The 25293-nt window shown below is 35.9% G+C and overlaps 1 protein-coding gene across 5 annotated transcripts in view; it reads left to right on the top strand.

Moving 5' to 3' along the window:
• The window catches only part of LOC140166000 (uncharacterized), a 55691-nt gene that overhangs the window by 15348 nt on the left and 15050 nt on the right, over positions 1-25293 (top strand). For 2 of the 5 annotated variants that reach the window (XM_072189364.1, XM_072189366.1), the window contains 4 exons: positions 2809-2892; positions 9994-10080; positions 18391-18477; positions 23143-23229. In XM_072189364.1, coding sequence (XP_072045465.1) covers positions 2809-2892; positions 9994-10080; positions 18391-18477; positions 23143-23229 — 345 coding nt within the window. Of the gene's footprint in view, positions 1-3; positions 82-2808; positions 2893-9993; positions 10081-18390; positions 18478-23142; positions 23230-25293 lie in introns of all 5 variants that reach the window. The other 3 variants (XM_072189365.1, XM_072189367.1, XM_072189368.1) reach the window with 3 other exon arrangements.

Here is a 25293-nt window from a genome sequence, read left to right on the forward strand (position 1 = left end):
CAGATATGGCAGGAGACGGCGCCAAGCGTACAAGTGGAAGAAAATGTGATGAAAAGGAGGAAGATGATGGGATATCTAAAGGTATGGCAACAGTGGTACACGTCAAGAGTGAACCGGAGGATACAATTGTATTAAAAACTGACTTCAACAAAGATATAGAACCAAATGAGGATGAAATGACAAAAGATGATGCAAGCAATGAAAGCTCATCTGATGATGATTATGATGTTGAGCCACAGGATGATTCCAGTGAAGATGACAATGATGACGACACACCAAGAAGATGCTCAACTCGACTGCAGCTACGTCCTCAAAGAAAACAAACAGCTAAAAGAGATAGTGGTATGAACAAAACACAGATTAAAAGAATGAAAGTGAAAACTGAAAATAAACCTCGTGTCCGCAAGAAGAGTTTTGGGTTTGCATGTCAGTTGCCTCTGTGTTCATATAAATTGTCAGATCGCAGAGCACTGATGTCACATTTGAAAGGAAAACATGGCTATGATGGTGAAAAGGCCATCAATACAGTTCAGGAGTGGTACAAGAACCATCAACGTAAGCGTACCAGTCCGCCTGTGAATGTAAATACAATGCCGTTTTTATGCACGTTGTGTCACAATGTAGGTTTTCCAAATAGAGCCCGACTTCATAAGCATCACTGCACCATTCACCAGTTTACTGAAGAACAAAGCGACTTAGAAATTGCAAAAGAGTATGGTGTCGTTAAAGGTAAACAACTTCCAGACAGCCTTTTCTACACATGGCCCATTGACGTCAAATCTGACAGTACTAATTCTACCCGTGAGGTTGATTCTGTAGATCGAAAACCGAAGCCAGCATGCCCCAAGTGTGGAAAAGAGTTTGAACAAGTGTCGCAAGCACGGTGTCATTTTGAAAGTGACTGCACTAGCAACCCACTTCAATGTAAATTCTGTGGCACAAACCTGAGATCCATATGGGGATATAAACATCATAATGGAGATGCATGAGAATCAACAAAATGGACTGTCATTTCCTTGTAAAACGTGTGAAAAGGTCTTCTACCATAAGAATGATATTGCCCAGCATGAATTGATACACAACCCTAGTTTTATATGCGACTTGTGTGGTGAGGCATTTGCAGTCAAAACTACACTTGAGTATCACAAAAACAGTAAACATACAAAGGAAACAAAATATGCATGTCAAGAATGTCCAAAATGGTACTACACTAAGAAGGGGCTTGTATCTCATGTACATTCGGGCGATGGAGAGTTGAGTAAAATGATCCCCTGTCATATTTATGGAAAGATGTTTAGGAAAGGTAGTTTATGCTTCACATCGCCAGAAATACCCACACCCAGGAGGAGGGTGTTCATTGTCTGATATGCAACAAGGAATTCAAACGCAAGCAATACCTGGAGGATCATATGAAAGAAATACATGGAAATGGAGGCATTCAGTACCACTGTACATGGCCTAATTGCGATAAAAAATTTACAAGAAAAAAAAACCTGAAATCACATTTAGACACGCACACTGACACCAGACGATATGCATGTTCAGTCTGCGATAAGAGATTTCGCTCCGCGAATCATCTGCAGGTTCACATGAATTGGCATAAAGGAATTCGACCATACCAGTGCCCTCATTGTGAAAAGAGATTTCTTACAAATTGTAATTTAAAGAAGCATCTTGTTACCCATTCGAGGCAAAGACCTGATCTACAATAAGCTTCCTTTCATTCAGTGGTGCAGAACCAAACCTTATGTCAGTTGATCAGAAACCAAGGATAATGTTGAAGTTAACCCCATGAGAACTACATGCCGATTGGCCAAAAAGAAGTTTTCATTATCAATTGACCCAATCAGCAACATTGTTAGAATAATTTCACCATGCAAAAAAATTGGGGTGATTTATTTGCAAAGCTCCATTCTGATTGGTGATTAAAGTGAAAATATCATGTAATTGACCAATCAGAGGCAATGTTAGATTGGCAGGTAGTGCTCAGGGGGTTAACAATGAAAGGTGTCAGCACCGACTGTTGCAAGACCTTGTTTTGGACTGTGTGTGCTTGAAACTGGAGTGGCTGGGGAATTTATTCCTTATGATCTTTAGGCTGCTGAAGCATTTTATAAAAAATTAAATTTGAAATAAATACTTGTTGTTATCGTAGAGGGAGAAACTGCTAAACAGTATGCATGCTCAGTCTGCGTCTCTGCGACAAATTTTGAAACAAGAATCATCTGCAGGTTTGCATGAATTGGCATAATGGAATTTGAGCGTTCCCAATTTGAAGAAACATATTGTTGCCCATTCAAGCAGAATGCCTCATTGTACAATGAGTGCAGAACCTTGGCCTCAATGCATTCACCTTCAAGAAAAATGATACAATCCTACAAAACGCGAATGCACAGTGCTTAGTACACAAAGCTGTCAGTGAGTGCAATTATACAATGTTAATGCAATTTCTGTACTTTTCTAATGGCATCTGATTGGCTATGTGGTTCTAAGAGTATGAAAGGCCATTAACAATTACAACAACAAAAAATCCTGAGTCAGCAAAAAGACATATTAATGCTCAGATCTCATCAGTGCTACATGTATCTATATCGCTGGATTTGGAAGTGAATTTTTTGCTGTATTTAACGAATATGCCGAACATGGTATGCTTAATGCCTATTTGTATGCCTAGTACATCATCATCTCAAACTGTTTATACGGTCTACAGAATCTAACCCAGTATATTTTGGGGTATTTTTCAAACATTTATCTATAGATTTATTAGTGATCAAGTCTTTTATTATTGTGTTTGAATTTGTAAAACAGATATGGCAGGAGGCAGCACCAAGCATACAACTGTGGATAAAACTGTGCAAAAAAGTGATGCAAAGGATGATGGGATATCTAAAGGTATGGCAAGTGAGGGTGAAGTTCAAGATGAGTCCGTGTCGCAGGTCAAGCGTGAACCAAATAATGAAAGGTCATCCGATGCTGTCATTGTATTAAAAGTTGACATCAACAAAGATATAGAACCAAATAAGGATGAAATGACACAAGATGATGCAAGCAATGATAGCCAATCTGATAATGACAATGATGTTGAGCCACAAGATTCCACTGGAGAAGATGTTGACACACCAAAAAGACGCTCTACTCGACTACAGTCACGTCCTCGAAGAAGATGGACTGCTAAAAGTAGAGGCAATAGGGGTATGAACAAAACAAAGAGCAAGACAAAGAGCGTGAAAACTGAGAGAATAGCTAAAAAGCCTCAAGCGAGTATCAAGAAAGAGAAGAACGTAGGGTTATTTGCATGTCATGTGCCTCTCTGTACATCTAAATTGTCATCTCGCAGAGCACTGATAACACACCTAAAAGGACAACATGGGTATGATGCCGAAGCAGCTGTAACTGCAACTCAGGAGTGGTATGAGCAACGTCGACGTGGGCGTTCAAAAAAGTGTGTGAATGTAAATGCAACGCCTTTTTTATGCATGATGGGATGTGAATTAGGCTTTCCAAGCAGAGCCTTACTGCACACGCATCTCTGCACCATTCATCAGTGTACTGAAGAACAAAGCGATATAGAAATTGCAAAAAAGTTTGGTGTCATAAGCAGCACTCACCTTCCGGACAGCGTTTTCTCTACTTGTCCCATTGATATCAAATTTGAAGGTGCTGGTACTGTCCAGGAGGAACAATCTGAGTTAAAACCAAAGCCAGCATGCCCAAAGTGTGGAAAAGAGTTTGAAAAAATCTCACAAGCACGGTCCCATTTTATAAATGATTGCACTAGCAATCCACTTCAGTGTAAACTCTGTGGCACAAATCTAAATTCCATTGGGGATATAAAAATCACATGGAGACGCACGAGAATGAACAGAAAGGGGTGTCGTTTCCGTGTAAGACGTGCGGAAAAGTCTTCTATCACAAGTATACATTAACTCAGCATGAATTGACACACAACCCTGGTTTTATTTGTGATTTGTGTGGTAAGGCTTTTCCATTCAAAGCGTTGTTTGAGCTTCACAAAAATATGAAACACACAAAGGAAAAGAAATTCACATGTTCAGAATGTCCAAAAGTGTACTACTCAAAAAAAGGTCTTCTCTTTCATATATCTTCCAGGCATGGAAAGTTAAGTGAGGTGGTTGCTTGTCATATTTGCGGTAAGATGGTTAAGAAGGTTAGCATTAACAACCACCTTGCAACTGTCCACAACGAAGATGACAGCGTTAAGTGTCCGATATGCAACAAGGAATTCAAACATCAAAGATACCTCGATGATCATACAAAAGAAGTACATGGAAATGGCGGAGGCACTCAATATCCATGTACTTGGCCCAATTGCGATAAAGTGTTCGTCCGGAAGAGATCGCTGAAAACTCACTTGGATGTGCACAATGATGTCAGACGGTTCACCTGCTCGCTCTGCTCCAAGAAATTTCGCAGTAAGGTACACCTACATAATCACATGAATTGGCATGGAGGTATTAAGCCGCACAAATGTCCGCACTGTGAGAAAAGCTTCCTGACAAAAGGTAATCTAACCAAGCACCTTGTTACGCATGATTCAGACAGAAAGAGGCCATCTGGGGAAGTGAGTACCAAATCTGGGGAGATTTTGGTAGTCAGTTCTGAAGTTATACCTACTGTTGGCGATGTGAGTACCAAGTCGAACGAGATTTTGGTCGTCAGTTCTGAAGTTACGCCTACTTCATCAAATGAGGTGACAACAATGGAGGTGGTTATTCCAATATCTCATTATGTTATTCCTTAAAATGAAATTATCAGAGAATACCTTTTGTATGTCCAGTCAATAAGAGTAAAATGATCCTTGGTACAATGTATCTTTAAAAACCAATCACAAATAAGAGTATCAATAACTATCATACTAATCTTTCATTACAGTGTACATGTACATGAGGATGTTTAAAGACAGTCCTATAACCCAATGGGGTTTCTGACCTTGGTATGTCTGGCTTTTGTACACATGTGGCAACTTGACCATACCTTGCATTGAGATTGTGTGTAAATATCTGGTGTTTTCATCCTATTATTTAACATTCAAAACATTGAGATTAATGAATAAACTTATTGCAGTGGGACAATATGAATGTTTCCTGTAAGAAAATCAAATATCAGTCATAAGTCTCAACTATTAGCTCATTGGTTGCAGTTTTAAAATTACCATTTTGTGTGTGTGGCAATGGGGACTTTGCCTTTAAAATTAGGTTATATTGGTCAAATTTCCCAATCATAGTGCATTGTAGGAATGCCTTTAAGCCTCCTCTGGCTTGAGTGTAGGTAACAATTTTTTTCTAATGGAAATATTTCTCCTTATTTTTTATTTATTTTGCAATATGGGTGCGACCCAACAAATTGCCCCCTTCCCCTTTGTGCGTACCACTGGTCTGTATAAATGTACATGTTATCTAAACCTGTAATACATATACACTGTAAATGAATTTGTAAGTATGCAATGATATTAATTTGGGATTATGTGATCGGTAGCGAGTGAATGGTGCTGAGCACTGTTTTGCTATTGTCTCTTGTAATAAGTCAATTTAGTTAGTCAATTTATTATAAGGTAATGTAATTAGTCAGTTTAGTAAATAAATGTACTTAATCAAATTTAGTAGTATTTATATAATATAATACTGAGTGGTGAAATATTTGTACCAACATTGTATTCCCTGCAAAGTGTGAATATTGTTCCTCAAATATGGAGGAAAGGAGACACTGATAGTTTTTGCCTTTTATGTGTCAACATTTTGTAATTTAAAAAAAAGTCCAAGATACATTTTGGTAAAGAAATTTGGTTGAAGTGTGACAAATATTGCTATAAAAATATAACAAATAAAAAAATAAATAAAATGAAAGCAATATAATTACTAGAACAATTGATTCATAAGTCATGTTTTGTGTTTAAATATTCCTACACTTGAATGCTATTTTATATGGGCAGGGAAACCCTGTGTGTGCATTGTCAAAATCTCCTACATGTACATTTATCTGAGGAAACCAACATGTATGTAATTGATAATTGTATCCAAAGCTGTAGCCAGGGGGTGCAAAGCAACACCCTCAATCCACCCCACCCCTACCAATCAAAAAAGAGAAAAATTCACAAAAGGTCCAATTTTTTGGGAAACCATTGATATTCGCCTTTTATTGCCAAGAAAAATTCACAAAAGATCAAATTTTAGCTCCCGTCCCCCCTTCTAAAATATAGCCTGGTTATGGATATGAGGTGATCACATCACAGGTTTTGCCAATGCACACAAGCTATTTACTGTGCAGCTGGAGATGGTGTGTAATTTTATATTCATGTTCCATAGATCGGGTTTCCTCATGCATTCTGTACTTGACTGCATTTTATACTGTAGAATTGGTACATTACTGGTATGAAATTTAATGTTTCAATATTCATTGTTGAAAAGCAGTGCCACTGTTGATCATAAAGCCATAATGTAGAATTTCCATCAAATATGAATTGTGTTATTCTTTAAATTAAAATGCTAAAATAATATTACCGGTAGTAATAACTGTCAGGAAATGTTTCTGTCCATTTTAAGCCAAAATAACAAAAATATGAATGAAACCATACTGGTTATTTTGGCTGTTTAATGTGGATTTCTATGGGTGAATATAACAACGAATTTGGCTGAATACATTTGCATGTAGATGTAAGTTTGGACATGTGTAAACATTACAAATACATAATGTATGCAAAAAAAAAATCGGATTAACCAATTTCATATTAAAAAAATCATACATTATAGCTTTCTTTGTGAACGTACATATATTTTCATACTTTATTGGATAGCTGTCAAATATGACAATAAAAAAATGCTATTATACCAGTGGTGTTGCTGGGGGGGGCATGAATTTGTCACTTAAGAGGACAGTCAAAGATTTTCTAATGTTTTTAAATTATGATCAGATATTTGACAAAATACAACCCAATTTAGTTGAACTCATGCAAACTACAAACTAGCAGTATATGCCTCAATTTGAAATATATGATGATGATACATACATACATCATGGTACATGTACATGTATTGTGTGTTTTGGTATAGGTTTTAATCTTGTTCTTAATTGGTTTTATATGTGCATAGTTTTTAACCAGTATATTTTATATATTTACTTTCCATGTATAAATTTATATCATGTGTTATTATCATGTAAAGCGCTTTGAGATATTATATTGTACTGCGCTATATAAGAAATAAATTAAGGGTTCATTCATAGGATTGAGGGCATGATCGCTGTTTATGCCCGAAATCCTATGAATGAACCCCGTTCATACATACCCAACATTCTGAAAATTGTTAGCAATTCAAAACAAATGAAAATAATAAGGGTTTACAAGTTTTTATAACATTTCCATACCGTTTCCTTCAAAAATTGGGAGAAAATGAGTAGGCCTATTTGCAGGAAGCAGCTCGGCTCATGAGGTCAATGGCCGGGAGTCAACGCGTTCATCTTTTGCGCTCCGCGTGAGATGGGCGCGGTGACATACGTGTGTACGCAACACTAGCAAATCATGGATCGCGTTAATTGGGTTCCAACGCTCCGTGATGCAGCTTGTTTATGCCCTGCGACGCAGGGCATAAACCAGTACGCAGGGCCTGCGTACTGGTCATAAGCGGAATTTATGACCAGCAAAAATGTCCCAAATCCAATCAGAAACATCGTTATATCGTGAGTATGTATGAATTATTATTATTATTATGTAATACTAAAATACTGATATGAAATTTGATGGATTGAGCATAAACACAATTGTAATGGCTGAGGTATATTAGTGATGAGTTAAAAAAATATTGGAACCAGTTTAAACTGAATATTTTAACAACTTCCAATATTATTATTGTGCAAATTTACACAATAACTTATGCACACTGTTTCCATCCAAAAGTGTCCATTTGCTTTGACAGGTAATAAGCTTGTATTATGTTTTGAATTTATTGAATATATTGATGTTGACTGGAAAAAAATGTTGTTGTTAAACATGTTAAATAAAGGATTGAGATTTGAGAATGTGGTTTGCTTGATCTGACAAAATTTTAAAATGAAAAAAAAAACCCAACAATATATTCTTTTCTGGAATATGATTATCGCTATCTGTGTGACCAACATGCATAACACTTTCCATGGTATGACTAGATATGCAGGAATACTGATTTAGTGCAGGTTGTACAATTAAAACTGTTTTTGTACCAAGAAGTAAGTTTGTAATACATTTCAACTGTTTACATCTATGATTCTTGAAACAATGCATGCAAAATGTACATTGTAAAATTAAGGTGGTACTTGAGGTATTTTGGAAGTGATCTATGCATGTTTTTAGACTAGCTGCCCCCTAATTTGCATAATTAATTAGCATTTATGCAAATTAGCTCATTAAATATGCAAATGAGAGGGTGGCTAGACAGTATAATACATTAGAGCTTATGTTTCAAGGCAAAATAAAAGTACCCTGAACATTTATGCATGGATTTTTAGCAAAATATTGGTAAAAAAATTCATATTAATAAGCCTTTTCAGTTATTTAACCACATTGATTATTGATCAAAACAATAATATACATAAATTGATAAACATTATGAAAACTGTATGTCCGATTTGATTCAAACAAAAGGCATATTGATCAGTGTACTTTGCCCAACTCAATCGATTGAAAACATGCTCAGAGCATTTCCTATTTTCCAGAAACATCCTCATATACCACCTTGAATTTATATGTTTGTATGATAATATATATCTGTATAACAATGCATAATATGTTCAAAAATACTTGTTATTTTTCTGTGATATTCATGTAGATGTACATAATTGATACTGATGGGATCTAAAGGGTCGCCAATTAAAAGAATTACAGTTTACACAAATAATTTGCCCAAAGTATTGTTAATGTTGTCTCATTGTTTAGTAAGCTTTAAATTGTAAATTCACTCATCAAAACTCTTATCATATCCACACACCATGTTATTATTCCCTCATTCCCTCAGTGATTACTTTCCACAAGAGGGCAGTGAAAGAAATTACATGTATAGATTAGAGATGGAGTATAGCTCTAAAATCACACGATTCCTAAAATCTTAGCAATTGCACCCTGGACCAAAATGTAAAACAACTGAAAGGTTAAAAGCCAATATAGAGGTTGTGCGTATGACGTATCGTACCGTAAATATGGCGGACTACTCAAATGCATTCAACAAAAGCATGATTGCAATCTACCGCAACATGTCTCGCACACATAACAAATGCACTACAGTCAAATTGGTTTTGATTGAACTGACTGCACTGCGCCATGATTACGTTGAAGAACACCGGTTCAAATACTTTGGAGCCAATTGATAAAAGCATGCAGGGCCTCTATATAATACAAGTTGAATGTATTGGTGATAGTAACAATCAACTTCCTTTTAAAGGATGGTAATTAAGAATGAATCATCTCATCTACACATTTATGTGGGTCTAACATGTACATCAACTTGGTAAGGTTGGCAATCAAGCATGGGTCATCTCATTTGTGTGGATCTGACATGATTTTTCCATCCACAACTCTTCATTGAAGTTGATGCCTCGTTTTTACAAAGTAATAGTTAACTCCGTTTTCATGTAACATCCTGAAAAAATAAACCACATGCCATCAATGCAAAAGTTCCAACGTCGGTCAGAACACTTAGATCCAGTCATGCTGAGGTCTCATCAGAGCTATTTTACATGTATATCACTGGATATAGATGTGTTTTTTGACTTTTCCTGTGTCCAAGGAGTATGTCTGATATTAAGGCCTATTTATACGGCACATCTTCAGAACTTGGCTTCGAACTCAACTGATAACGCAGCTCTTTACACTGTCTACAAACTGAAGAGATGAATCAGTCAGATTATAACCCATCATATTTTGGTACTGTTTGAGATATTTCTCTAGATAAATGACTGATAGATAAATTGATCAAGTCTTTTATTATTGTGTTTGAATTTGTGAAACAGATATGGCAGGAGGCAGCACCAAGCATACAACTGGAAGTAAAAGAAGAAAATGTGATGCAAAGGAGAAAGATGATGGGATATCTAAAGGTATGGCAAATGAAGGTGATGTTAAAGTTGATTCAGAATTAGAGGTCAAGAGTGATGATGGAATTGTATTAAATGCTGACATCAACAAAGATGTAGAACCAAATGAGGATGAAATGACACAAGATGATTCTAACAATGAGAGCTCATCTGATGATGATTATGATGTTGAGCCACAAGATGATTCCAGTGAAGATGACAATGATGACGACACACCAAGAAGACGTTCGACTCGACTACAGCTATGTCCTCAAAGAAGATGGACTGCTAAAAGTGAAGGTGATGGTGGCATGAACAAAACAAACAGCAAGTCAAAGCGTATGAAAACTGAAAGAATAACTAAAAAGACTGTAAAGAAAACTAGTACAAAGAAAGAGAAGCGTGTTGGGTCATTTGCATGTCATTTGCCTCTCTGTTCTTCGAAAGTATCATCTTGCAGAGAACTGAAAACACACTTAAAAGTACAACATGGGTATGATACCGAAGCAGCTATCATTGCAGCTAGAGATTGGTACAAGCAACGTCGACGTGGGCATACAAGAAAGGTGAATGTAAATGCAACACCTTTTGTATGCATGATGGGGTGCAAATTAGGTTTTGTAAGTAGAGGCTCACTTCATACACATCTATGCACCACTCACCAGATTACTGAAGAACAAAGCCACATAGAAATTGCAAAAGAGCATGGTGTCTTAAGTAGCAGTCAACTTCCGGACAGCGTTTTCTATAGTTGTCCCATTGATGTGAAATCAGACGATATTGGTACTATCCAGGAGGAGCATTCTATAGAGCTAAAGCCAAAACCAGCATGCCCAAAGTGTGGAAAAGAGTTTGAAGAAATCTCACAAGCACGGTCACATTTTACAAATGATTGCACTAATAATCCACTACAGTGTAAAATTTGTGGCACAAAGCTAGGATCCCTCGGGGGATATAAAGTGCACATGGAGACACACGAAAATGAAGAGAAAGGGTTGTCGTTTCCATGCAAGACGTGCGGAAAAGTCTTCTACAACAAGTATTATTTAACTCAGCATGAAGTGAGACATAACCCTGGTTTTATTTGTGATTTGTGTGGTAAAGCTTTTCCAAACAAGTCTTTATTTGAACGTCACAAAAATGTTAAACATACAAAGGAAAAGAAATTCACATGTTCAGAATGTTCAAAAGTGTACTACTCAAAGAAAGATCTTATGTTTCATATATCTCTCATTCATGGAAAGTTAAGTGAGTTGGTTGCTTGTCATATTTGCGTAAGATGATGAAGAAGGGCGCATTAAAACCACCTTGCAACTGTCCACGAAGACAGCGGCAGTAAGTGTCCGATATGCAACAAGGAATTCAAACATAAAAGATGGCTTGGTGGTCATATGAAAGAAGTACATGGAAATGGCGGAGGCACTCAATATCCATGTACATGGCCCAATTGCGATAAAGTTTTCGTCCGGAAGAGATCACTGAAATCTCACTTGGATGTGCACAATGACGTCACACGGTTCACCTGCTCGCTCTGCCCCAAGAAATTTCGCAATAAGACACACCTAAAGAATCACATGAATTGGCATGGAGGTATTAAGCCGTACAAATGTCCGCATTGTGAGAAAAGCTTCCTGACAAAAGGTAATCTAACCAAGCACCTTCCTACGCATGATTCAGACAGAAAGAGGTCATACCAAATCGAAGGAGATTTTGGTAGTCACTTCTGAAGTGATGCCTTCAGGTTGTTCCAATATCACAACATGTTATTCCTTAAGGTTGCTCTTAACCCTGGAATTATGGAAACTGCTGAATTGTTGGTCTAAAGTATATAAAAGTATACATATTTAGAATGGCAAAGACTTGATATATTCATCTGTGAGGTCATATTTGGGCCAAAAGGAGAAAAGGAACCTCGGAATCTTTAAAAAACAATAACAAATAAAAGTATTACTATTATGCTTATCTTTCATTACAAAGTACATAGCTTGAGTGTAGGTACATGTAATATGTGTGGCACAGATCTCGATTCCCCCAACTGTTCCAACATTTTTCCAACAGAAATATTTCTCACCAACTTAATTTTTTTTAAATTTGCCCCTGTGGTGAGACCAACAAATCCCCCCACCAACTTTGTGAATGCCACTGGTGTGTATAAATGTACATTTGTTATCAAAACCTGTCAAACATGTACACTGTAAAAAAATTAATTTGTAAGTATGCAGTGAAATTGTCTCTTGTCTATTGTCTCTTGTTATTAGTCAATTTAGTAAGTAAATTAAATTGGTCAATTAAGTATAAGTGAATGTAATAAGTCAGTGTAGTAAGTAAATGTATTTAGTCAAGTTAGTAAGTATTTACATGTATATAATAATAGTGAATGTTAAAATAGTGGTACCTACAATGTATTCCTTGCAATTAGATTCTGAATATTATTATTGTTCCTCAAATATGGAGGAAACTTTTTTGCCTTTGATGTGCCAACATTTCTTTGTTTAAGAAAAATTCTCATCCATTTTGATAAACAAATGGGGATGATGTTGGGCAAAAAATCGAATGAAAGCCGTATAATTACTAGAATAATTATTTTATAAGTCAACACTTGGATGCTATTTTATATGGGCAGGGAAACCCTCTATGTACATTGTCAAAATCTTTTACATAAGGAAAACCTACATGTACAATGTAATTAATTATTTCCATCCAAAGACGTAGCCAGGCAACCCTTCCACCCTCCCCAAAAATACCAATCTGGGAAAATTTAAAAAGAAAATCAGTCCTTCTTCGAAGGAAAAATAAACAAAGATTCACTTTTTGGAGAAAATAAGCCCTTTTTTGCCAAGTAAAAATCACAAAAGGTCAACTTTTAGCTCCCTGTCTTCCCTTCCAAAATATATCCTGGTTATGGATTTGAGCTGATCACATCACAGGTTTTGCCAACTTATTTCCTGTACAGCTGGGAATGGCATATATTTTTATATTTATGTTAATTTTATAAATGTTCCATGTCAAGTTTCGTTCATTCTGTACTTGTGTTTTATACTGCAGAAATAGCTGGTTTTAAAATATATTATTGAAATTTGAAAAGCAGTGCCGTTGTTGATCTTAAAGCCATGTTCGATTTTTATCAAATTTTAATTGTGATATTCTTTACTCAAAATGCTAAAATAATATTAGTAATAAAGCTACGAACAAAAAAAACCGTTTTACGGGCTCGACCAACCCAGATTTTTTTTACTATTTGCAAAAATGTATAACAGCGGTTTTGGGCTTATATATTGATTTTGACTGAAAATTTTGGAAACAAATTCAGAACATTTTCAAAATGTTTTTTTTTTTAAATGTGACCGTCCACGGCGAATGAGCCGTAAATTCCTCCCCTGGTCAATTTTGTTTTATTTCGTGTTTAAAAATAAACATCATAAACTTAAAATGGTATATCATTTGACTTCAAACGATATCCAGAAGCGGAGTTATGGTTAGTTAAACTTTGCTCCTTCAACAATATTATAGCTTTTTGCGTTTCTATGTGTGTCTCTTTTTCCACATTGCTGGCAATAAATATCAAACAGTCATAATTGGCGGACATTTCAAATCATCCCCAAGTCAACGAGGTTTAAGAAGGTTCTCTCATTGTTAATTGTTGGTTATGCATACCTATACAAATAACCCACCACTTGAAAAGGATTTAGCAAAAGCAAACAAAGACCAGAGCTATTAAAAGTTCTATAGCCATCTAAGGTAGAAGCTTATTATCCACTTCAATAATAGGATTATTGATTGGTGTTGTGACTATCAAAATAAGACGGATGTCGGGCCAGCTTAAGTGACCGATGAATACGACCTTCGTACACATTTTACACCATAACTCAGAATACAATTTTGGGAATTTACGGCTCGTTTGTGCTGCCGGGTCACAAATTATCAAATTTTTGCCAAGTTCATCCTCCCTTAAAACAGTTTTTTTTTTTTTTTTTCTAACTAGAAGTAACAAGAAAATGTGAACGAAACCACACTGGCTATTTTGGGCGTTTAACAGAGCTCTATGGGTGGATATATGACATGTCAAAATTGCTCTGTTTAACTGGAAACAACAAATTTGGCTGATTCCATTTAAAAACGTGAAGGTGTAAGTTTGGACATGTGTAAATGTTACAATTATGCATAAAAAATCAGGTTTGAAAAAATTAACCAATTGCATATTAGTCCTATAAGAATAAGATCGTATATTATGGCTTAAACAAAATAATAAAAAATGTACATACACTTTTATTATATTTTAATAAAGCCGTCAATTTACTGATACTATAATTTTCAATACTTTCAAATTGTGATATTTGACAAACTAATTTATTGATTGAAGTCTTATGGTGAAATCAAACAATAAACTACAAAATAGCAGCATATGCCTCCATTGAAATATGATGATGATGGTACAGTGTAGTAATAAAATACTGCGGATATAAAATTTGGATTGAGCATGAACAGAATATGTTTGAGCGTTATTAGGTTATGAGTGAGAAAAAAAATGGATGGAGTAGACATAACAAACCGGTAATGAATATTGTACCAATAGTGTCTATATTTACAAAATACTAATACATAATTGTCAATTTGTCAGGAAATAAACAGTTTGGTTAGGTTGCATTATTTTCTGAACTTATTTAATATATTGAAGTTCATTGGAAAAAATATAATTGCTGTTAAACTTGTTAAATAAAGGATTATAAGAATGTGGTTTGTTTGAAAAAAAGAGGAAAAAACATATCATTGATACCAACATATATATTTTCCATGGCATGACTAAATATGCAGGATTACTGATTTTGTACAGGTTATACAAATATTTTTGTAATGTCTGCAAGAGTATTAGTTTGTAATATATTTCAACTGTTTACATTTCAACTGATTATGATTCATATGAAGCAATTTAACAATGCTTCCAAATGTCCATTGCAAAATTGAATGTAAGTGTAATTTTGTATGATATATGGCCGTGTGTTTTGAACTCGCCACCCTTAGCGTTACATCACAAATATTATGAATTTTTACACCAATCAAGTTTCAAATTAGAATATCTACACAACTATCAACCCTAAACTAGCAAAAGTATACATTTTTGAAAAGCTGAAGGCATAAGCAATTCAAATATACACATTTCAACTCATTGTACAGGGTGACCTTGAAGTTATACAGGGTGGAATAAAAAATTCCAAATAAAAATGGGTCACTTAATGCATTGCTTATTACTAACTTGCAGTTATAAACTGAAAGTAAACAACATTGACTTGGTTAGAGGTTAGGGGATCCTACTGACTGGGGAAGAAAAAAAATCACAGCTGTTTGGTAATCTCAGAATACAGGGTGTCCCAAAATATGTTCAAATTTTTTTACAATTCAACATATTTTTGAACTGAAACATTTTACCCCTAACCCATACAGAAAAAGTAAGTCCATATTTAGATTCCTCATAAAATTTCCTCTCAGAAAATGTATACTTTGACTATGATAGGATAAGTAATTCAATATTTACAGCAACTTTTAGATTTTGAAGACATCCGCATTGCTTACTACAGTGTTTAATATGAAAACGGGTAGTTTTGTACGTAAAAGTTTGTATTTTATAGACTAAACCAATCATAAAGAGTTCAAAATGATTAAAAACAATTAGCATAATTAATAACCTTTCACAAGAGCTCTTAACCATGCCTGTAGCCCATATGGATGCAAAGATATGATCAGTTGATTCAACGTGCACACACAAAATCTGTATTTCTCATAGACTTTGTACATACCGCCACCGCCACAACCGCCACCGCCACAACAACCACCTCGCCATTCTGAACTCAACAAATTATAACTCCACTATCTTAGCTGATAAACAATTCTCCTTTGGAGGTCTGTTAGGTCACTCATTTAGCTACAAAATGACACCAAACACACTACAATACCTTTTGTTTAAGCAGAGATACAACAATTTGAACGAGTCTCGATTTGGAAAAGCGTAACAAAACCACCATTTTTGGGTGGCGAGTTCAAAACGCGTGGCCATATAACATCTGTATATAACAATATATAATACCATAACCACTCGGGTATAAGCCCACCCCCCCCCCAGATGGCAGATTTCACTTCAAAAATGGGGGTGGGCTTATAACCGGGGAAGGGCTAGTGCTTGAATTTGAAAATAAGAACAATTATCCCCCATTTGTCATTTGTATATGCCCAATGTACCAGTAATTTCTATCATCTATGTTGATTTCTTAAAATTGTAAGTGTGGAATGTTAATAATCAACTGATATTTTTTTAAATATTTGTTCTTAAATATGAGATCAAAGCATTTTAAGGGATCTAAAATGAGCGTTTATTGCGTTTCGACAGTATTTTTTGTGGGACATGAGAGCACCTCAGACCTATCGAATTGCATTCTGAATACGAAGCATGTCTTTCTGATATCAAATAATTTTCATTTTTTGAAAATCACAATATAATACAAATTTTATGACAAATTATAAAAATTTGATATTTTTCAAATTTTTGATATATAACAGTCCTCGGTAAATTATATAAATCTAATGACATATTTTAAAGTGTATGTAGCAGGGAGGAAAAGTTTACAGTCAATTGAAAATTTTGACCTTTCATATTGAAGATATGGATTTTTTCCCAAAAGACCTAATTTTTTTGGTGTTTTGGGAAAAATCCATATCTTCGATACGAAAGGTCAAAATTTTCAATTGATCGTTGGCTTTTCATCCCACCTACATACACTTTTAAGTATAAATCATCAGATTTATAAAGTATTTCAAGTACTGTTAAATATCAAAAATATCAATTTTAATGATTTGCCATAAAATGTGTATTAAATTGCTAATTTCAAAAAATCAAAATTATTTGATATCAGAATGACATTCTTCGATTCAGAATGCAATTGATATGTCTGATGTGCTCTAATGTCCCACAATAAATACTGTCCAAACGCTCATACCCCAGCCCTTAAGAACTTGGCCAAAATTTAGTACTGGGCTTATACCTGAGTGCACCCTTGTTCCCAGAATATTTTGATAAATAGGGGTGGGCTTATAGCCGAAGGTGGGCTTACGGTATGTTCAAAATTGTTAAAGATGCACCTAGGATAAGGTGTGAAACCGTTGCCTCTCAAAACCGTGAGTCCAGTTGAATAGTTAAAAGAATATAATTTTATTTTCAAAAATACTTCGTTATTTTTTTCTGTGATATTCATGTAGATGTACATAATTGATCATTAGTTTGATACTGTGATCTAAAGGGTCACCAATTAAAAGAACTCCTACAGTTTTCATAAATAATTTGCCCAAAGTATTGTTATTGTTGTCTTTGTATATAATTGTTAATTCACTCACCGTAACTAGACCTACTATACCGTGTTATTATTCCCTCATTCCCTCAGTGATCACTTTCCACAAGAGGGCAATGTAAGAAATTATATAGACCAGAGAATTAAAAGCTGTAAAATCACAGCATGCCAATATAATACAAGTTGAATGTCAGGGGTTGTACAATTATTATGTTTATGCTCATAACAGATTAATTTCAACTGGGCTTTCAAAAATTGACGCCCATACATGATTGGGGAATTCATATTTGTTCTGGTTAGAACTGTTGGTATTGTTGTAACAGGTAACAATCAACTTGCCATGTGTGGTAATTAAGTATTGATATACATGTATCGCATCTGCATATTTTGGTGGGCCTAACAGGATTTGTCCATTTACTACTTTGTCTAGTTTCCATAAAGTAAAAGTAATAAATCAGCTCCCAAGTAAAGTTATGAACAATAAGCCACAGGCTATGAAAATGAAAGTTCCCAAGTCGGAAAAAACACCCATATCCGTAATGTGGAGGTCTCTTCAGTGTTATCTATATCACTGAAATTATATCACTTTTGCCGAGTTCAAGGAGTATGGTCCACATGGTATAATTATTTTAAAGGCATAAGGCCTATTTGTATGGCACGTCTTCATAACGTAATTTGGAACTACTGATAACGCAACTCTTTAGACTGTCTGCAAACATAATTCACCAGCAATAATCCGATTATCACTGTCAACTGGATCACACTTTGAGTTCTGCACCAGGATCAAAACGATTGCAACGCAAGGTCTATGGCATGTACTACCAATTCCAAATAGTGCATGATCCAGTTACCAGGGAGTTATGTAACCACTTCTGGGGAATAGAGATAAGATCAGAGTATAACCCCACCCATCATATGTTGGGGTACTGTTTCAGATATTAGATTAGTGATAGATGAATTGATCAAGTCTTTTATTATTGTGTTTGAATTTGTGAAACAGATATGGCAGGAGGCAGCACCAAGCATACAGCTGGAAGTAAAAGAAGAAAAAGTGATGCAAAGGAGACAGATGATGGGATATCTAAAGGTATGGCAAGTGAAAGTGATGTTACATATGATTCAGTATTTGACATCAAGAGTGAACCAGAAGATGAAATGCTATTAAATGCTGACATCAATAAAGATGTAGAACCACCAAATGAGGATGATAGGAGACAAGATGATGCAGGCAATGAGAGCCAATCTGATGATGACTATGATGTTGAGCCACAAGATGATTCCAGTGAAGATGCCAATGCTGACGACACACCAAGAAGACGCTCAACTCGATCACAGCTTCATCCTCGAAGAAGATGGACTGCTAAAAGTGAAGGTGATAGTGGTATGAACAAAACAAAGAGCAAGTCAAAGAGCATGAAAACTGAGAGAATAACTAAAAAGACAACTGAAAAGAAAACTAGTACAAAGAAAGAGAAGCGTGTTGGGACACTTGTATGTCTTTTGCCCTTGTGTACCTCTAAATTTACCTCTCTTAAAGCACTGACTTCACATTTAAAAGGGCAACATGGGTACGATGGTGAAAAGGCCATCAATACAGTTGAAGAGTGGTACAAGAACCGTCCATGTAGGCGTATTATGATTACAAGAAAGCCTGTGAATGTAAATACAATGCCGTTTGTATGCGCGTTGTGCCACAATTTAGGTTTTCCAAGTAGAGCCTTACTTCACACGCATCTCTGCACTATTCACCAGTTTACTGAAGAACAAAGCAACATAGAAATTGCTAAAAAGTTTGGTGTCATAAGCAGCAGTCATCTTCCAGACAGCGTTTTCTCTAGTCCCGTTGGTACTTATCAGGAGGAGGATTCTGTAAAGCTAAAACCAAAGCCTGCAGCATGCCCTAAGTGTGAAAAAGAGTTTGAACATATCTCACAAGCACGGTCACATTTTATAAATGATTGCACTAGCAATCCACTTCAGTGTAAACTCTGTGGCACACACCTAGAATCCATCAGGGGGTATCAATACCACATGGAGACGCATGAGAATGAACAGAAAGGGGTGTCGTTTCCATGCAAGACGTGCGGAAAAGTCTTCTACCACAAGTATACATTAACTCAGCATGAATTGACACATAACCGTAGATTTATTTGTGATTCATGTGGTAAAGCTTTTCCAACCAAGTGTTTATTTGAGCGTCACAAAAACGTTAACCACACGAAGGAAAGGAAATTCACGTGTCCACAATGTCCAAAAGTGTATTACACAAATAGACATCTTTTGGTTCATATATCTTCCACTCACGGAAAATTAAGTGAGCTGGTTGCTTGTCATATTTGTGGTAAGATGATCAAGAAGGGTAGCATTAAACAACACCTTGCAACTGTCCACAACGAAGACAACAGCGTTCATTGTCCGATATGCAACAAGGAATTAAAACATCAAAAATATCTAGAGGATCATACAAAAGAAGTACATGGAAACGGCGGAGGCACTCAATATCCATGTACTTGGCCCAATTGCGATAAAGTGTTTGTCCGGAAGAGAGCACTGAAATGTCACTTGGATGTGCACAATGATGTCAGACGGTTCACCTGCTCGCTCTGCCCCAAGAAATTTCGCAGTAAGGCACACCTGCAGAATCACACGAATTGGCATGGAGGTATTAAGCCGTACAAATGTCCGCACTGTGAGAAAAACTTCCTGACAAAAGGTAATCTAACCAAGCACCTTCCTACGCATGATTCAGACAGAAAGAGTTCATCTGGTGAAGTGAGTACTAAATCTAAGGAGATTTTGGTTGTCAGTTCTGAAGTTATACCAACAGAAGTGAATACCAAATCTGAGGAGATTTTGGTAGTCAATTTTGAAGTTATGCCTACTCCATCAATTGAGGTGGCTGAAATGCAGGTTGTTCCTTAAAATTAAATTATCAGAGAATACCTGTATGTCCAGTTAATACTGAGGGTGAAAGAATCCTGGGTATCTTTAAAAACAATGTACATGGCGTGAGTGTAGGTAACAAAACAAACAAAAATATTTCTCCCTAATTTTTTTAAAATTTACCATAGAGGTTAGACCAACAAAATAGCCCATTGCCTTTTGCGCATACCACTGGTGTGTATAAATGTACATTTGTTATCAAAACATGTACACTGTAAATATATGAATTTGTAAGTGTACATTGAAATTAATTTGGGATTATGTGATCGGTAGCGAGTGGATGATGCTGAGCAATGTTTTGATATTGTCTCGTGTAATAAGTCTATTTAGTAAATAAATGCAATTAGTCAATTTAGTATCAGGTAATGTAATTAGTCAGTCTAGTAAATAAATGTAATGGCAAAATATTGGTACCTACATTGTGCTCTCTTCAAATTATATTGTTCCTCAATAGAGGCCGTCAGCGTGACGTCATATGCCGCCATCTTGTGGGTACACACTGCGATGGTCGTTCGATCTCCATGCGTGAACAGCAAAATCATCGCGTTGATGCGTGGTAACAACTGTGTGGCAAGCTGCGACCTGCGCGTAGTATCAGACGCATGAACACACGTATCATTTGTACCCACAAGATGGCGAAAGGCTGACGGCCTCTATTATGGAGGAAAGGAGTTATTGAAAGTTTTAGGATGTTTTTTGCCTTCAAATGATGAAGCACTTCAAATGAGACCTAGGTAAAATGTTTGAAAAATTCAACTCTTACTATATTACACAAGGTACCCCTGTTTATGACACAATGTGTACTATGTCCATTTGGTTCAGGTAACAAGTGGGTTGGTTAGATTGTATTATTTTCTGTACTGAATTTATTTTATATACTGAAGTTGACTGTTAAACTTGTTAAATAAAGGATTGAGAATGTGGTTTGTTATAAACATCTCAAAAAAAGTAACTGACCCTCTTAAATAATGGCCATTATTCAAAAATGGGGGATTGTATTTTACAGATTCGTAATACAATAGCCCATTTTTGAACAATGGCCATTAGTTAAGGGGGGTTAGTTACTTTTGTTGAGATATTTATATTATATGAACAAAAGATACCAGAAAAGACACAATTATATGCTTGTCTGTAATTGGATGTATCACTGCACTGTCTATGTGACCAACATGCATTACACTTTCCATGGCATGATTAGATATGCAGTAATGCTGATTTAGTGCAGGTTGTACAATTAAAACTGTTTTTGTACTGCCAAGAAGTAAGTTTGTAATACATTTCAACTGTTTACATCTATGATTCTTGAAACAATGCATGCAAAATGTAACACTGTGTATGCAAAATGTACATTGCAAAATTAAGGTGGTACTTTAGGCATTTTGGAAGTGATCTATGCATGTTTTTAGTATAGCCGCCCTCTTATTTCCTTATTTGCATTATTAATTAGCATTAATTCAAATTAGCTCATTAATTATGCACATGAGAGGGCGGCTGGACAACATAATACATTAGAACATTATTAGAAATACTTGGTTCAAGTTTCAAGGCAAAAACTATGCAAAATAAAAGTACCCTGAACATTTATGCGTGGATTTTTAGCAAAAAAATAGGCAAAGTTACATAATTAATGAGCCTTTTCTGGCATTTTAGCTCATTAACTACATTGATTATTGATAAAAACAGTAAGGTACAAAGAACATATAATTTGATACATTCTGATGTCCGATTTGCTTCAAACAAATGGTATATTGATCAGTGTACTTTGCCCAACTCAATCGATTGAAAACATGCTCAGAGCATTTCCTATTTTCCAGAAACATCCTCATATACCACCTTAAATTTAAATATGTGTATGATTATATATATAACATCTGTATAAAAATGTAAAAAAATTGTTCATAAATACTTGTTATTTTTCTGTGATATCCATGTAGATATACAAAATTGATAATTATAATTAGTTTGATACTAGGATCTAAAGGGTCACCAATTAAAAGAACTACAGTTTACACAAATAGTTTGCACAAAGTATTGTTATTGTTGTCTGCATAGTATTTAAATTGTTAATTCACTCACCATAACTAGACCTACTCTCCCACATATCTTGTTATTATTCCCTCATTCCTTCAGCGATTACTTTCCACAAGATGGCAATGCAAGAAATTCTGTAGACCAGATAAGGAAAATCTCTAAAATAACATGTTTGCTAAAATCTCAGCAATTGCACCCTCGAGCAAAGAGTAAAACAACTGAAAGATATATAATACAAGTTGAATGTATTGTTGATAAAATAAGTAACAACTACCTATTAAAGTGTGGTAATCAAACACCTGTCAACTCATTTTGTGGGTCTGACATGATTTGTCCCCTCACAACTCTTCATGGAAGTTGACTATGCTTCGTTTTTATGAAGTAAAACTTAGCTTAGCTTGCAAGTAACGTCCTGAAACAAATGTTCCAAAGTCGGTCAGAACACGTAGATCCAGTATTGCTGAGATCTCATCAGTGCTATCTACATGTATATTGCTGAATGTAGATGTGTTTGCTGACTTGAAACTTCTGATGTGTTCAATGAGTATGTCTGACATGGTATGATAATTATTATTATAGGCATAAGGCCTATTTGTACGGCACATCTACATAGTTTAACTTGGAACTCAACTGATAACGCACATAACACTCTCTACAAACATAATAGAAGATATGCCAGAATATAACCTATATAGGGTACTGTTTCTCATATTTATCTAGATTGGTGATAGATAAATTGATCAAGCCTTTTATTGTTGTGTTTGAATTTGTGAAACAGATATGGCAGGAGGCAGCACCAAGCATACAGCTGGAAGTAAAAGAAGAAAAAGTGATGCAAAGGAGACAGATGATGGGATATCTAAAGGTATGGCAAATGAAGGTGATGTTAAAGTTGGTTCAGTATTAGAGGTCAAGAGTGATGATGGAATTTTATTAAATGCTGACATCAACGACGATGTAGAACCAAATGAGGATGAAATGACACAAGATGATACAAACAATGAGAGCTCATCTGATGATGATTATGATGTTGAGCCACAAGATGATTCCAGTGAAGATGACAATGATGACGACACACCAAGAAGACGTTCAACTCGATTACAGCTACATCCTCGAAGAAGATGGACTGCTAAAAGTGAAGGTGATAGTGGTATGAACAAAACAAACAGCAAGCCAAAGAGCTTGAAAACTGAAAGAATAACTAAAAAGAGAATAACTGAAAAGAAAATTAGTACAAAGAAAGAGAAGCGTGTTGGGTCATTTGCATGTCATTTGCCCCTCTGTTCCTCTAAAGTATCATCTTGCAGAGCACTGAAAACACACTTAAAAGTACAACATGGGTACGATACGGAAGCAGCTATCATTGCAGCTAGTGATTGGTACATGCAACATAGACGTGGGCGTACAAGAAAGGTGAACGTAAATGCAACGCCTTTTGTATGCATGATGGGATGCAAAATAGGTTTTGTAAGTAGAGGCTCACTTCATACACATCTATGCACCATTCACCAGATTACTGAAGAACGAAGCCACGTAGAAATTGCAAAAGAGTTTGGTGTCATAAGCAGCACTCAACTTCCGGACAGCGTTTTCTATAGTTGTCCCATTGATGTGAAATTAGACGATATTGGTACTATCCAGGAGGAGCATTCTATTGAGCTAAAGCCAAAGCCAGTATGCCCGAAGTGTGGAAAAGAGTTTGAAAAATCTCACAAGCACGGTCACATTTTATAAATGATTGCACTAGCAATCCACTTCAGTGTAAAATTTGTGGCACAGAGCTAGAATCTCTCCTGGGATATAAAAATCACATGGAGACGCACGAGAATGAACAGAAAGGGGTGTCGTTTCCGTGCAAGACGTGCGGAAAGGTGTTCTACCACAAGTATACATTAACTACGCATGAAAAGATACATAACCCTGGATTTATTTGTGATTTGTGTGGTAAAGCTTTTCCATTCAAGGTTTTATTTGAACGTCACAAAAATATTAAACATACGAAGGAAAAGAAATTCACATGTCCAGAATGTCCAAAAATGTATTACACAAATGCACAACTTCTGGCTCATATATCTTCCAATCATGGAAAATTAAGTGAGCTGGTTGCTTGTCATATTTGCGGTAAGATGATTAAGAAGGGTGTCATTCAAGTGCACCTTGCAACAGTCCACAGAGAAGGTGGCGGCGTTATGTGTCCAATATGCAACAAGGAATTCAAACAGCAAAGATACCTAGATGGGCATACGAAAGAAGTACATGGAAACGGCGGAGGCACTCAATATGCATGTACATGGCCCAATTGCGACAAAGTGTTCATCCGGAAGAGATCGCTGAAATCTCACTTGGATGTACACAATGAAGTCAGACGGTTCACCTGCTCGCTCTGCTCCAAGAAATTTCGCCTTAAGTCACACCTGCAGAATCACATGAATTGGCATGGAGGTATTAAGCCGTACAAATGTCCGCACTGTGAGAAAACCTTCCTGACAAAAGGTAATCTAACCAAGCACCTTCCTACGCATGATTCAGACAGAAAGAGGTCATCTGGAGTAAGTACCAAAAAATCAATTGAGGTGACGGCAATGCACGTTGTTCCTTAAAATGAAATTTATCAGAGAATACCTTTTGTATGTCCAGTTAATGCTGAGAGTAGAAGGTTCCTTGGTATCTTTAAAAACCAATCACAAGTAAGAGTATCATGATATTCTTTCATTAGAATGTTGTGTAGTATGTCTTGATTCCCCCTACTGCTCCAACATGTTTCCAACAGAAATATTTCTCACCAACTTTTTAAAAAAATTTGCCACAGTGGTGAGATCAGCAACCCCCACCCCACTTTGTGAATGCCACTGGTCTGTATAAATGTACGAATGTTATCAAAACCTGTCAAACATGTACACTGTAAATATATAAATGAATTTGTAAGTAT

Source organism: Amphiura filiformis, chromosome 12 (genome assembly GCF_039555335.1).
Source record: "Amphiura filiformis chromosome 12, Afil_fr2py, whole genome shotgun sequence".
Lineage (NCBI taxonomy): Eukaryota > Metazoa > Echinodermata > Ophiuroidea > Amphilepidida > Amphiuridae > Amphiura > Amphiura filiformis.